Source organism: Solea solea, chromosome 7 (assembly GCF_958295425.1).
Source record: "Solea solea chromosome 7, fSolSol10.1, whole genome shotgun sequence".
NCBI lineage: Eukaryota > Metazoa > Chordata > Actinopteri > Pleuronectiformes > Soleidae > Solea > Solea solea.
Genome location: NC_081140.1, coordinates 20,524,779 through 20,540,836, shown reverse-complemented (window position 1 = coordinate 20,540,836; position 16,058 = coordinate 20,524,779). Strand labels below are relative to the sequence as shown.

The 16,058-nt window shown below is 39.5% G+C and overlaps 3 protein-coding genes across 6 annotated transcripts in view; 2 read left to right on the top strand and 1 right to left on the bottom strand.

Moving 5' to 3' along the window:
• On the top strand, positions 1-1,794 carry LOC131462274 (DCN1-like protein 5; the record flags this gene model as incomplete). Its single annotated transcript, XM_058633330.1, has 3 exons — positions 1-177; positions 296-398; positions 1,369-1,794. Coding segments are annotated over 3 exons (363 nt in total), but the record flags the coding sequence as incomplete, so codon positions are not given.
• An 81-nt stretch (positions 1,795-1,875) lies between these two features.
• On the bottom strand, positions 1,876-5,614 carry LOC131462204 (cyclin-dependent kinase 11B). Of its 2 annotated transcripts, none has more exons than XM_058633224.1 (4): positions 5,527-5,614; positions 4,563-4,729; positions 3,645-4,062; positions 1,876-3,098 (listed from the first exon to the last, which is right to left on the bottom strand). In XM_058633224.1, exons 2-4 carry the CDS (start codon positions 4,696-4,698, stop codon positions 1,991-1,993), a joined length of 1,662 nt encoding a protein of 553 aa, XP_058489207.1. In that variant the 5' UTR covers positions 4,699-4,729; positions 5,527-5,614; the 3' UTR covers positions 1,876-1,990. The 2 variants fall into 2 exon arrangements, with proteins under 2 accessions (XP_058489207.1, XP_058489208.1); XM_058633225.1 differs by having other exon boundaries at positions 4,563-4,652; positions 5,527-5,609.
• A 2,775-nt stretch (positions 5,615-8,389) lies between these two features.
• The window catches only part of capn5a (calpain 5a), a 22,138-nt gene continuing 14,469 nt past the window's right edge, over positions 8,390-16,058 (top strand). The window contains exons 1-2 of one of the 3 annotated variants that reach the window (XM_058634284.1): positions 8,390-8,776; positions 13,174-13,333. In XM_058634284.1, coding sequence (XP_058490267.1) covers positions 13,178-13,333 — 156 coding nt within the window. In that variant the 5' untranslated portion in view covers positions 8,390-8,776; positions 13,174-13,177. Of the gene's footprint in view, positions 8,777-13,172; positions 13,334-16,058 lie in introns of all 3 variants that reach the window. The other 2 variants (XM_058634283.1, XM_058634282.1) reach the window with 2 other exon arrangements.

The window sequence follows — 16,058 nt, the reverse complement described above, 5'->3', positions numbered from 1 at the left end:
AATGAAATTGTATGGACTAAGATTTGGTTTGTTCCTGAGACATTTGTCTTTGTGACTTTGTCTTGTGATCAGGATAAGGACCAGAGGAGTTTGGACATGGATACGGCAAAATCCATGCTGGCTTTACTGCTGGGCAGAACGTGGCCTCTCTTCCCAGTCTTTCACCAATTCCTGGAGGTAAAATGTTTTGTTCTTGTTTGGACAAACCAAAGCAAAGTTATCTTCTCCCCACCTCCCCCTCTGTTTCTGTTTCTGCCTCACTGCCTCCCCCTATATGTTTTTTCTCCCCCCACAGCAGTCCAAGTACAAGGGGATGAATAAGGACCAGTGGTACAACGTTCTGGAGTTCAGCAGAACCATCACAACAGACCTCAGTAACTACGATGAAGACGGAGCTTGTGAGTATGAGTGCTGTTCTGACCACAGGTCATGGATGAGGTGGCTGATGTGGATCAATAAACAATAAGTAAATAAATAAATAAAGTATTCAAGCTGCTCAGTCACACTGAGTTTACACCTCCTGACAAGCGGGTGGAGCTCGAAAGCTCAGTGACTAAACCTATATTCATACTATACATGTTACACTTTATACATGTCAATGATGGATTCAAGCTATCGTAAAAAGGACTTCAGTGGTTTACACGAGGTTTGGACACAAATTGACCTTTGTGCTGATGAGACAAGAAGGTTATGAAAGCGTGTACCGGTGACGCAAGCATGGACTAAGAAAGCAGACACTAGCGGAAGATCGGCACCTTGAAAACAAATGACATTACTACATACCCATATACACTGATGTTCACCTGAGAAAGTGGTTTAGGTTATTCACACATCATAAGCCCAGCCTGTTTTCTGTGAACTGTGCTGTTATGGTGGACGTCTCTCTCTTTGTTGTGAAGAGTGCTTTAAGAGCCATTAGGTGTTGTGGTATTTGGATATTGATTTATTGGTCATCGTGTTTAAGTTGATAATTGTTTTCATTACAGTTAGATTTTTGATTATCAATATTTTGTCGAATGTTCTTTAGCTATATTTTGTTAAATTACATTTCTAGGGTAGGCCTTTTTTGTAGAGAGTGGATTGTTGCCAATTTTAAAAGTGCTTTTTAAGTAAAAATACAAGTTATTTCATACCATAATGTATTATAATAATGTCTCAGCTGTACCAAATGATGCTGATGAATCAGAGTAAATGTAAGTGATTGTGAAAGATGAAAGACAAAATGGAAGAAAATAAATACTGATCATGAACTACCAAAGACGAGTTAGGTTTTTACAAATGTCTTTTAATTTCATATAGTTTCTTTTTTTTTATATGATAAAACTGATTGTGAAGTACTGTCCATCTGTCCTTGTTGTCCGTCTACAGGGCCAGTGCTGCTGGACGAGTTTGTGGAATGGCTAAAAACGCGGTCGGCGTTTGAGCAGAGAACGTCGCAACACCAGACATGAGAAGGAAGGAGAGAAAAAGGGAAAATGACGCTCACACACACACACGGACTACAGACCCATCCCATCAGACGTCGTTTCTATGCATCTGAGCACGTCGGCCAACTGTTGTCAGGAGGCTTTTCTCTCACCAACTGGAATTTATTTTTAAAAAATTGTTTTAATTTGCAGTTAAGAGTCACAGAGAGGAAGTGTTTCTAGGGAAAAAGGAAATTGGAAAAAAAAGGACTGAGAGAAAGACGGAGCTCTGGAATCTGTTGTCTTGATAATTACCCCCCCACCACCACCATTTTGTGTATTGTTTATTGATGTTTCACAGTAATAATAAAGAAAAATTGAAATGTAACGAGCTGTTTCTTAATTACTACTTTGGACTGAAGATGTTGTCGGGCAAAAACAGAAACACAGCTAATGGGCGTCCTGGATAGGACAAGAGTCTCAGACCTTTGAGTATACACTTGGTGATACTTGGTTGTGAAAATGTCTCTGCTCTGTGGCTGAAGACAAAACTGACACGACATGTTTATTTTCTAGTGTCTCTGTTATATCTCCATGTGGAAGTGCAGCCTCCCCTCTCCATCCTCCCTCTCTGTCTCCCCCCTGTCCAGTGGCCCAGCTGAGGCAGCAGCCATGATTGTGTTGAGGCGTGTCAGAGAGAGCGAGCGCTGCTTCAGTCTCGGGGCCGGGGCTGGATCATCAGAGGAGGGGTCTGGAAGGTGGGAGTATCTCTGGCCTTCTTCGTCGTACTGGTACAAGCGTATGACGCGGCTGCGACGGGCTGAACCAGGAGACGAAGATGATCCTTTTCCTTTCATGACATCATGTTTAGTCCCCGTCTCTTCATCATCCATGTCCGATGATTGTTGTCTGCCCTTTTCACCAACATTTTCCTCCTCATAATCTCTCACTTTCTCCTTGTTTCCTTCTTCCTGCTCTTTTCCTCTGCTCTCTTCGCCATCCTCCCTTCTCCTCACCTGCTCATTTGCCACCTCTTCCTCCTCCTGTCTAAACACCCTGCTCTCTCCATCCTCACTGTGCCTCTCCTCTTCTGTTTCAGTTTCACTCCATCCATCATCCTTTAGTAGATTGAAACCCCGGGTCTCTCTTTCTTTCTGCACATCCTCCTCTTCACACCATTTTTGATTTTGTTCCAGTTGTCTTCCTCCTCCCTCCTCCTGTTCACACTCCTTCATCTCATCCCTGCTCTCTCCATCCTCACTGTCTCTCTGCTCTTCTCTTTCAGTTTGACTTTGTCCATCATCTTCTAATTTATAGAAACCCCTGAGATCTCTGTCCTCCTCTTCACACCCTTTTTGATTTTCCCTCAGACTTTGTCTTCCTCTTAGCTCCTCCTCTTTCTTCCTCATCTCCTCCTCATAGTCACATCCCTCCAGATATGCTGGTGTTTCCTGCTCCTCATCTCGTTTAAGCCTGAAGCTTCTCCGAGGTTTATCAGGGGGATTTGAGGATGTTGACGGAGTCGCCGTCTCCGTGGTTACATCATTCTGTTCCTGTCCCATTGCAAAGGCCTTGTTGACGTACGTGGGTGGCAGTGTTGCCATGGAGACCTCAGAGCCGTGGTCTGGTGTGCCCGATTGGCATTGTTGTCGCCGAGTTGATCGCACCTTAGCAGTGAATGCCCTAAAACACCTGAGTGAAGAAGTTTTAACTGTTATTCACACAATGTTTACTAATATTCAACAAATGACACAAACATTAACTTTGCCTAGAATTAATACTGTACTTTTATAGATGCTTTATATTTTTATTATATATCCCTGCAGCAAATGAGCATTTTTCCAAACATTAAAGGAGTAGTCTCTCTAATTTAGAGGGACTACAGGGTATTTTTTTATTATATTTTGTTATAAGAAAACTTTAGGATGAGCCCTTCTGCCAGGTTTGTTTGCAAAAGCATATACAACTTTTCCCAGAGACACCACTTAAGGCTACTTGTTGTGAGCCATTTAAAGTTTTAGTTTGGGTGTGACCTCATGAGGACCTAACAAATAAGCATCAGTGTGTGGGACTTTGGAAGAGACAGTTTCCAGTCAGGAAAAAGCTGTCTTGACTGGCAAACATAGTCTTGAGATTTTATTTTCTGCTGGGGATTAATTAGATTGTAATTTGCCTTCTATGCCTTCTATTTGCTTCTAAATGTCACTTTTCTGTCTTTGCTTTCATTACATTCCTCACCTGAGAACATGAGTTCTGGTCAGTGCTCCAGTGCTGAATCCCACCACAAAGGTGAGCAGGACTGATGCTGCCACAGCTCCTGCAAACTGCTGCTCAGTAACAACTGTCTCCTCCTCCTCCTCCTCAAACTCAGCATCTCTCCTGACCCTGAGCTGGTGACAGCTGCTGCTGCTGCTGCTCTGCTCATATTCATCATAGTCTTGGTTTTGTTGACTTGCAGACATGATATGGAGCTCATATGGCCACAGTGTGGCACCCTCGCTGTGCTGCAGGAGGCAGTAGTACAGGCCGCTGTGGAAGTCACTGCTGTTGGGGACGACCAGGCTTCCGTCCTGGCGCATGAAGACAGGGTCCAGTTCACTCTGGAAGCCTGGAGTCTGCAGTTCTCCAAAGGGAGTGTGCCAGTACTGGACCAGGCCTACACATGAGAAAGAGTACATACCAGAGATCAGAGTTTCTTGTTTTATTCCTATCCAAGGACTTGCTACAAGATTAATAAATAATATATATCATTCTCTGTAAATGTCTTTCTGTCTCCCCTTTTCACCAACTTCTTCTTCTCCTTCTCCTCCTCCTCATAATCTCTTCCTTCTCCATCCTCCCTTCTCCTCTCCTCCTGCTCATCTGCCTTACAGGGACTGCAGGATACACACCTTCATCTCCTCCCTGCTTCGTCTTCCCTCCTCTTTCATCTTCTTCTTCCTCTCCTCCTCCTCATAGCCACAAATATTATAGATGTGCATATCATGACTATTTTTACTATTTTATTGGATGAACCTAGAATGCTTTCTAGGATGTGGAAATGTGAGAACCACTTCTGCGTGGTGTACAGCTGTTGTACAAAGAATGTTGTAATAATTTACACGTTAAATTTTCACAGTGAGCGAGGTTTGTGCTCACTCTGTTCTGATCACTGACCTCTGTTCTTTCCATCTCCACAGTATAGAGTCAGCTCCACCTCTGCATGACCTTTGACCCTGCAGGTTGGTGCAACAGTGAGGAGACTCTCTGAAGCAGCCAGAAGAGCAGTGAACGTTAACCAGCTGCTTAACATTTCGGACAGATGATGAGCTCCACTCTGGATCCTGGAGGCGCAAACACGTGTAAACGTGTTGATGTAAAATAATCTCATATAATGTGCTTACATTCTATATCGAGGTAGATTTCCAAGTTGTAACATTTTACATAACAGTACAGGAACAGCGTAGTCATAGTATGTTAATATTTCTATAAAAGGTAAATGATTAAAGTAATACCCAGATAATAGCTTGGTAATGACATTTACTTTAAGTGTAATACCTTCACATGAAAATATTATACATTTTACATTGTTATTACCAAGCTACTAGTTATTGAATACCATGATAGTACTTCCCCGTTTCAAAATGATTACCATACGAGAATCATGTGATCTGTCAGGAAATAAACTCCTAAACTTAACAGTGCAGGTTTACGCTTTAACTATGTGGTTTGCACTTTCAAAGCGCACTCTGTCATAATGTACCACAGTAAACATGAGTGACAGCAAACAGTCCAGGATGCAAACGACATATGAATCTTTGTGGATTTATTGATTTGTAATGGGACAGTGCATATTAATGACGATATAAATGTAAATATACAAGATTAGAGACAAAGCTATAATTTACATCTTCAGTCCCTCGGCAGACAACATAACACAATGTAACAATAACAGTAAAGTTAAAGTGTAGAATAATTAGAGACAATGTTAAAAATGTAAGTGCAGAATAAAAAGAGATGAAGTTAAAGGAGAGTAAAGTGCAAAGTAGTAGGAGACAAAGTCCAACAGTGACCAAGATGTTAAAGTGCATTAGTGATCATTTGTGATAATGTGTCAAACGTCAAAGTCTGTGATATTTACCTGTGACAGGTGAACGCAGCCTTGTTCTCCTTTTCATGTGTGAACCAACATGTTAGCTGGACGTGTCAGTGCCTATGTTACTGTCTCCTCTGGCAAAGTGTAAAGTGCAGCTCCTCACATGACACTGTGGATGTCTTCTCCTGTGATGATGTTAAAGATTAATAGCATCACAGAGGTTTTTAGCGTGTGCACCATAAGTCAGTACAGAACTTCTCAGCCAGGCTGCAAATTCACAAAATGATCCCTGCTTCACCTGTCGCTATACAAAAACATGGATCAGACAGACAGATAGTTCACAGACTTACTATAAATATCTCTTTCAGAGATAAACACAGTGGTAACATGATATTTCTTCACTTAGTTGCTCTTAAACCAAAATACTGGTCAAGTAAAAATTGACTGTTGGATCTGTAGATGATTTACACCTGCTGGGGGTGCTAGAGGACAAGTCAGAAGATCAGATATAGTCATCGGGGTTCATCTTCTAGGACCATGAATGTCTCCAGCAGTATTTCAGTCTGGACCCTCCAGAGCTACTCTGATTATATACACACACAGTGGCCACTGTGTTAGATACACAGGCACCTAATGATGTGTGAGGACTGAGCAATAGCAGCTGTGTTGCGGAGATTTGAATATTAGGTGAGCCGACCAAGGATGGAGTTAGAATCAGAGATGAGTTAAGTTGAAAACTTTATTGGAAGCAGCTCAGATCTGAGGAGAACTGAGACAATGCCGAACATGAACACGTAGACGTTAATAGTTGGGCATCCTCTGTCAGTCTGCCTGTGAATCCCAGAGTTACTGATACCTCGAGCTGAACTGTGAGAGGACTACATAGTATAGCTATCAGTCCTCTGCCCCAGTTAGGTTAGGCTCAACGAAAATATAAAGAGTGTCATCAGATGGCTGCCAGTACTACACCGAGGTCTTTGTGATGTTGCAGCTGGCACCATCCTGAGTAGTTTAGGTTTGTGCTTTGGAATGTGAGCTGTTCATTTTAGAGACAGCCAAATAATACGTTTTTCTTTTTGAGAGATGGTCTTCTTGGGTGTAACAGGTGGTTCTTTGAGTTCCTGCTACCGTTCTATCATTTGCAGTCTGGCCATTCTCCTAAAATCCAAATTATAACATAAATAAACCAGAGCAAGGAATAATGAAAAGAGAGTCAAAAAGATTTTTTGAACCTAAAACATTTAGTGATTTTTAGAATAGCAGCCTGTTCTGTACGTGACTTGAGGCCAGTGTAAAGACTTTAAAAGTGGTTAAAAACTTGTTAGAAGAAAAGTACAATAGTCCAGATGAGACAAGGCAATCGGCCACTCATATATGATATGTTCTGCTTTTTGGACCCATTCTCTGTGATGGGTCCAAGATGGTTGTACATGAAAATCCCAATCCCAGTTTCTGAAATGCTCAGTTTGAACTTCTGCAGGTTCAAGATATTTGCTGTACCTGATAAAGTGGCCGGTGAGTGTTTATGATAATATCAACTGTGAATTACTGTCTAAAATGGTTCACTGTACTTTAATTTACATTTTACTGAAATATGAATATTAATGAAACAGTGTGAACACCCACACAAGTTCAGATATTCCTGTAATGAATCGAGAGTCCACCAGAGGTCAGTGGTGTTTCACAAAAACCTGTATTTTTATTGTCCACATCAGGCTCTCTATATATTTCTATGTATTGGAAAATACCCATCAAAATAAAATTCAATAATTGTACTTTATGTTCAGATCCATCTATTGAAAAGAAAATGTTTTAAGTGGTATTAAATCCAAAAAGTGTATTAGTAGTTTATGGTTTTAATTTTATTGGACTTAATGCACACATTGTATGGAATACTTTTGGAGTAATCCAGGGTCAATGTTCAAAAAATCTTTGAAGGGGCATAATATCCCAATTCATCTATTAGTAGTCCATGATTTTAACATTATTGCACTTTACATACTTTATGGACAAGTAGTATGGAGCACCTTTACTCTGTACTTTTGGAGTGATCTAGGGTCAAAGTTCACTCAAGTGAAAAAAAATTAGATTATTCTGTGAATTCCTTCCACTTGTCCTTTGATGTTAAGATTCCAGTTCCATGCCACATTTCTCCTTCTATAGGTGATACTTTTTAAAAGTGTTATTGTCCAAATGTGTGGGCCAAAGCATGCAGCTATCCTGGTGCACCAAAATCACACTATATATTTATTAATTTCACTTTAGTTCAGGGTATAAACAGAAATTACCAATTCTGACAGATAAAACCTTTATTAGAAATTGGCACCATTTAAGTGAGTCATTACATTTATTTTAAAGTCAACTCTCTTGGAAATGGCTGTTTACTTATTCAAAATAATATTATACTTTGTCACCACTTTTGTGTCACTAACTTGAATTTTTTATTGATATCAGTCTATGACATGATATCATACAGGGTTTACAGATTATAACAGATGTATAATCCAATGATGTTGGATCCCAAATGAATTTGTTCACAAATAATTGTAATAATAATAATTGTTTGGGAAACACTCTCACACTCAGTTTAAGTCAGGTTCTTAAACTGGAATCATTGTGTTCACATGTGCAACACATTTTCAGGTTTCAGAAACCTGATCAGAACAACCTGGAATAACTTAAACCATTCTTCGCTGATACGTTTGGGTGCAGTATGAAACGCGAATGAGTGTGTTAGTGTGGGTCATTTGATAAACACATGTCCACATGCAAATCGGGTGCTGAAAAATGTTATCACATGAAAACGTGCCGACTACATCACAAAGTTGCAGAAATGTGTGGGCGTGGAAATTAGATATGGGACTGTGCTTCTGCGCATGTGCAAAGCCGCAAAGTAGCAGATTTAGATAGGTAGCACGGATTGCTAAAACACCTGTTCGCGGTTCTGATAAAAGTGTGCTAAACTCGGTGATGTGATGTCAGTTTGTCCGAGCCGCACGTGAAGGCGTCACAGTCTCCAGCGGTGTCTGCTTCAGAGGAGTGAAGAAGCCGCAGCTTCTCTGCTCCCCCCGCCTCCTCCGTGTTTTTCTCCTGGGAAATATAGATAAGCACGTCTATAGAGCTCCTCACAACCGTGTCCTGTCAGAGGGAAGAAGAAGAAGAGGAGAAACGACGGGAAAACTGCGAGAAACACCGAGAAACACCAGGACAGAGCCGGAGACGGAACAGCGGCGTGTGTGTGAGCCACGGAGCTGCCGTTAAAACCAGAACTCACTCATAACATACACATACACAGGTAAAGTCCGAATTAGTTTAAGTTAACTTTAGCTTTAGTTTAAGTATAATTCTCTTCAAAGTGAAACTGTTTTCAGGGGAGTTTGATAACACATAATCTCTGTTCCGTTCATGTTTACCCTCATAAACTTTGACTAAGTTCAAATTGAATCGCTGTTGTCATTTTACGCAATTTACGTAAAACCCTTACATCCTGTGTTGTGAGGCAGGACGTTTTTTTTCCGCTTGCATCGACTTCGGACAAGAATCTGGAAAAAAATAAAGTTTTGTTTTCAAGCTAAATTCTTTTAAAACAAACACACTTCCGGCTCTCACTTACAAAATAAACCACAAGTAAAACCGTACCAATATTCAAAGTTCAAGTTGGTGCAAAATTATTTTACAGTTTTGATAAAGTAAGTTGCACCTTGTTGTTTCTGGGAACCTCAAACTACCAAATGTTTGGCTTTTTCTATGAAAAATATTATACCAAATATAATAAATATAATACTGAACTATTTACTTATCTTTTCAATAGGCAATTTACCAAGTTATCGATCTAGTAATTGTTGGAGCTCTAAACTTATTATTTTCTCTAATATTTAATTTTCTCAGCCTGAAACAAATAACTTTAATATTTGATTAATCTGTGATAACACACGGCAAATTCATGTAGTCACAAAGCTAGAATAAACTAGTCCTTATGAAATGTCAAGGATGTTTACACTTGACGGTAGATTTCGTTAACAGTGAAGTGAGATTGCTTCATCCAAACATTTTAGCACATGATGATAAAGTGACATTAGAACAATACAGGATAAAAACCATCAAAGCGAGATAAAAGCAAGATCAGAATAGTTTGAATAGAAACTGCTGGGTTTTTGCTACCCTTGTATCGCTTGGTTTTGCAAAAAGGCATTTGGTGAGTCATCCATCAAAGGCTTCAGTTACAGATTATTTTCATTACCTTTTGATTATTTTCTTTTTTGTTTGTTTGGGGCATAAAATTACAGAAAAATTATGTCAAACAGTCTTTTCCAAACCTCAAAATGACGACACTGTGTCATGTCTTGTTTTGTCCACAGACTAAAGATATTCAGTTCAATTTCTAAAATGATAAAATAAATCACCTGACCATAATCCCACTTAGATGATTAATGGATTATGAAAATAGTTGGCATTTCATTTAGTAATTGACCAAAAATTGAAAACTTCCTCATATGCGTTGTTGAAGCAGCTGTGGCTCTGATAGTTCTGCGCTTGTGTTTTATTTTGAAGGTACATTTTGCTCATTTCCTTTGTGACTTGTGGGCATCTTTACACAACTGAAAAGTGCTTGAAGCGTTTCCATCAAATGTGATTTTAAAGTTCACCTCAGCTGAATTTGGTCTGCTACTTGTTCAAGGCGTCTCTAGGAAACACATTTATACCACACATCACTCAAAATGTCAACACATGATCCGTCCAACATCTGCATGGGCTTGTTCTTTCTGGTTGTCACATGTGCAGGCTGGTATTTGTCTATTGATGCCCACATGAAGCCACACCCATGTTTGGCTGGTGTTCATCTTTTTTTACTTGTTCCACACAGACTAATCTCTGTCGCTGTAGATAATGTCACTAATTCACTTGTCATTTGTTTTCCTTGGGAAATATTCACACATGACATGAACGTGAATTGAGATGTGTGTTGACATCCGATAACGGAGCAGAAATTAAAACCAGATGTTGCCACGCGGGGTGGCGTGGTGTGCAGTGGTTTGTGTCTCACTGCCAGAGGGTCCTGGTTGAAATATTGGGTCGAGTTTTTTTTGTCTGTGTGTAGTTTGCTTGTATTCCTCACATCTGTGTGCATTTTCTCTGACTCTAAACTGCCTGTAGATCTGACTGTGATTGTGAACGGTGGTTTGTTCTCAGTATGCCAGCTCTGTAATTGTCTAGTGCCATGGTTCTCAAACTGTTGTACGTGTACCACCAGTGGTACGCAAGCTTCCTCTGGTGGTACTTGGAGGGAAATCGGAAATACTGTTCTACTGTATATACCAGAGTATGTGATCGGAGTGGAGCTGAGGAATTTTAACTGGAGTGTGTAGAAAGGAAACAAATAACAAAATATAAATTAAACAATAAAAATTAGAGTCTCCTTATACCACTTTAGCAGTATCCAACGTATATGTGAGGAAGATGAGGATGATGAGAGAGCAAATGATCAGGAATAAATCTGCCTTCTGTGAAAAGTCTGTAGCTGGCTTTGCTCGGCCTATTTTCACTATTTTAACATTGGTGATAATGGTGTTACTTTGAGAGCTCAATATTTTCTCAGGTGGTACTTGGTATAAAAAGTTTGAGAACCTCTGGTCTTGTGACTTCCAGGTGTTGCCTGCCTCTCTCACAATGTCAACTACATTTTCCCTCCATGGTCACCTTTTGACTCTCACATGACAAGTACGATGGATGGATGATGCTTGGGCTACACAGTCAGATTAGATGTAAATCTGTATGCTTGAGTAACCTGTTGTAGATAACAGAAGACTGATGTGAACACAGGTGATGGGGCGACTGTAAGTTTGAGGGTTTGTTGTTGGCCACTTCTTTGTGTTTTTGAGTCATACTCCTACCTGTTTGCATTTGTCTGCTGTTGCTTGCATTTGTTTTGACATACAATGAATCACTGACTGTATGCAGAGAGTCATGTGGAGCCAGTAAGCTTAATCTGCATCATGTGAACTAATATGACAAAGATTTTTAATGTAATGGACATTTGTTTATATTAAATGTTAAGCACTACAGTTTTGTATGCACTTAACAGCACACAAACCCATTGTCTCCCCCTCCCCCCGTCTGATGAGTCATTTCCCAGCCATGCTGGTTTTCTGAAGACAGCCCTCCTTTAACCAGCCTGTTTGTTCAGATTCTGAGTCCATTGTTTTTCTCCACAAAAGTTAAAATTTGTCCATTCTCTGTCCACAAACGGTCAACTTTCTCGACGTAACATTTGACAAATGACTACAGAAGTTGAAGACATGCTAGATAATTCATTCTCTTCTCTTCTGTAGAGTCTTCTTTTCTTTATTAATGAACAACTTCGGTCTTTTTCCACAATAACGGCTCATTTCCCTACTGTGGTTTGATTTAAAGACATCATCTCCTTTGTTCAGCTTTTTAAGATATTTGCCCGTCCCACCCACCACTTTAGGTAAAACACTGTACATAACAAGGCCTATGCATTATTAATAATCAGTTTGTCTGTTAGTGTCAGTTTCATTCTGAAAGATGTGGACCGTTTTATTTTTTTCAACTTTACTGATGTTTTCATACTGAAACAAAGCAAAATGTTGTCAGAGGCTGTAGTCTCTTAAAAAACAGTGTTGTTATTTTTAAACAGGAAATAGTCCCTGACCTCAGAGAGTTGCTTTGACTCCACGTGGACAGACCACACTTCAGATAAAACAAAACTGCTTTTGTTGTGTTTTTGCGTAAACTATTTCTTTGTAATATGTCCGTAGTCCAGTACAGACATGCCACGTTTCCATCATAAACAAATGCACCAGTTCCTCTTTCTGTGGTCATCTCAGGAAGTTGCTGTTTGGACTTTTTTTCTCTGTGTTTCAGTAAAAACTTATACATCTGATAACAGTAAGATGACAGTGTTCTGTGTCAGAAACTGTGATGAACAAAACTCTGAGTTAGTTGCCGGGGTAACAGGTAACCCTGTGAAACTAACGTGCTTGCAGGCAAGTTTAACTGGTGTTGGCAGTTTTAAAATACCTAAATAGACACTGATTTGATAAATACTTTCATGACTCTGTGAGGACAGAGATGTTCAGGTACTAAACTTCATAACATCCACATTTTTCACCAGTTTCTGGCCAAACAACCAATCAATCATTGACAGATTTATCAATAATCAAATTAATTGTTGGTTGCACCCCTGCTTTAGACACAAAACTCTATATAATATTGGTAATAATTTTTGCCTTTTTTTGATGCACTGATACAATTTAAAGCCTTCACATCACTGCAATGACATTTAATGCTGTTTAAATACCATACGATGCCATAGTTAAAATGCTGTGAAGTAATAGAGTTAGAGGAAACTCTTCTTCAGACATCCTGGATACAATACAAATATAAAATAAAACAATGCATCATAGAGGTTCAGCACCATGTGACAGGATGACAAACAGAAACACGGACAGCCGTGTTTGACTATAGATCATCTGCAGAGCAAACACATGACTCTGCATGCCTCTGTATGTGTGTGTCTGTGTGTGCAGTAGTCCTCATGGAGACCAAATCCATTTTTCTATATCCAGAAACATATAGGAAAATGGGGACACAACTGTGTTTTCACATTAGAAACTTGTTTTGGAGGATGCTTCATGAAAATCCCTGATAATCTGTGTCTGTCTATTTTAGAGGGATGGCTGTTCCGTATGAGGGCCAGTCTTTCTCTGCACTGAGGAGAAAGTGCCGTCAGAATGGACAACTGTTTGAAGACCCTCTGTTTCCTGCATCCGATCAGTCTTTGTTCTACCAGTCAAACACCATTGGCCGAGTCACCTGGAAAAGGCCCAAGGTACGAGAGTAACCAGGAAGCATCTCAGATGATACAGATGTTTGTTATTTAACATGTGTGGCATTTCTTTTTTTATTTCTGCTTTTGGAAAATGGATTTGAACAACCTAAACAAAGCATTGTCCCTAACCTTAACCAAAACCAGTTAATGCCCAACCCTAACCTCAAATTAACCAAAACTCAAGTCTTAAACTAAACCATTTCCTCAGAAATTAGGTTTTGCCTTATTAGGACCAGGTTTTGGTGTCCTTGAGGACTTGTGGTTCTGACAGCTCAGTGTTTATGCCACAAACAGTCCCTAAAGTGGTAGCAAATACAAGTAAGCGTGTGCAAAACACATGAACACTTTCATGATGTCATTGTATTTACTTTCTACCTGTGGACAGCTATCTGTTTGCACACCAGCTTAGTTAGACTTGACATGGACTTTGTACAAAGCAGTTGATGGAATGAAGTCATTTATGACTAGTTCAACTAATTCTTACTAACGTTCATACATTCAGCTTCTCTGGATGATGTCCATCTACAAAAGTTTGCAGCTTCTGTCTCTCACACACCGTGTACAGCCTCTGTCTATGTGACAAACTGCTGCTCTGCCTCTCACTGAACACTAACGGTGAGGCTCTCATTTAAAGAACAACGCCTGATGTGACTCACTCCTCAATGCATAGTAGCAAAGGTGTGCCCTGAGTGTCAAGGTGTTTTAAAAAAAAAAAAAAAAAAAATTGACTAAGGGGATGTGATCATTCTCGTTACTGGTTCACTCCCAGTGTCCACACTGTCAGTCCTTGAGGCCTCAGGGTTCTGTTACTCTTTGTTTGAGGACTAAGGCTGTCGTACAATACAATATGTATCGTGGTATATCTTACACAGAATGTACAACAGTTGTTTAAAGTGTTTGTAATATACACTGCTGCCACCCACTGTCTTTATTCCACTCTACAGCTAAGTGTTACAGCATTCTTGTTCCTCCTGTTCTAAGCCCATGCAGCCACTCCCACTCAGGTATTAATAGCAGGTGTTGACATCAAAGTCAGTCTCTCTCACTCACTCAGTCTCTCACTCACTCATTCACTCAAATGTCCGACTGTGATTGGAACAAATCCTGTGATAAGTTGTCTCTCAGTATGAAAACTCTCTGTCGCTGTATATAGTTCACTTTTTACTGTCAGTCTGAGCTACTAAATAATTAAACAGGAAACTGAGAGCACTCCGATTAATCAATATTATTGATTCGTACAGTGAGTGCAGGTGGGGAGAGAGGAAATTAGGTTACTGTGCAGGCTGATAACATGTTTTACAACTTGCACTTATCATTCTTTAACACCGCAATGGATTGGTGACAGTCAGGGTGATTACAGAATTAAGTCACTCCAGACCCTGCATCAAACATTAACATTAGCATAAAGTAACTTTATTATTAGGCTGTAGAGTGTTTCTGTAGTCTGCACTTATGTTTTATGTATTTCTAGTGGATCACATCTTGTCAGTTTCAGGACTCACATCCTCCAGGTTAATCGTTGATTCATGAAAATGTATCGTCTCAAGTCAGGTGGCTCAGACTGATTGTAAAAATAAAGGTGTGTCAAACAGAAACATCTGTATTGATGGATATCAAGGGAATCTTCCACTAAAGGGATGTTTTTTATTTTCTGACAATTCTCTGCAAATCCTAGAGATGATTGTGTGTGAAAATCACATTATATTCTCAGTTTCTGAAATAATCAGACAAGCCCATCTGGCACCAACAACCATGTCACGTTCAAAGTTACTAATATAACCTTTCTTCCCCACTTTTATGTTCAGTTTTAATTCTAATGATCCATGTGTATCTTTGATAGGCTAAGAACTGCAGATAATGTTACTCCTACTCAAACTTGACACACATACAGTTGAATGGCTGTGGTATGTTATTGCTGGTAGTGTTGTGAAAAAGCAATTGGATACTTTGTGGTTTCATGAATCCACAGGCATTGAGTTTTCACATTGCATTCTTACTCTACAGTACTGGATTTTCGGAAGTCGTTTGTTCTATGAGTTGTCATCCTTCTGTTTCCACAAACAAAAGCTGTTTGATTTGAAACCAAATGTCAGTGAAATCTCTTGAAAACAGACAAAATATCCACTACATGTATCAAACATTTATTTTATTTATGTATTAATTATGTTAACTTGTATTTCAACTTCTGTTGAAATTCTCTGTGACATAACACAGAGTGGACTGTGTGGATTTTGTTCATTCTCTCACTGTACGCACATGCGTGTGCGTGCATGTGTGCGTTAAAAAGGATAGTTTGGATTTTTAAGTGTTTGTATAAAATCCTGATCCATACAGTCTCTACTGACTGTGTTTTTCTGGCTGAGCCACAGCTGCCAGCCGTTACAATTTTAGTCACTTAACAAATGCTGCTAACAAAAGACTATAATATCGTAAGAACGTGTTCACCACTTTATTTCAATGTTAGACAGACTTATTTAGAAAACGAAACTGAGTTTTGTCTTGTTTCATAAATTGCACATACCCACTGCACCATAATCCAGAGATAAAATCTGTGATTTTACGTCATGGCACACAATGTTATTAAGAAGAAGTTTTTTATTTTTTCACTTTGTTTCTCTTTGGACTTTGGTGTGGGAGAGTGTGAGTTACAAATGTCACTTACCAGTCAGAAAAGCAGTCTAACAGTTACATTTATAAGTGAACCTAATCTTAAAATACTGTAAAC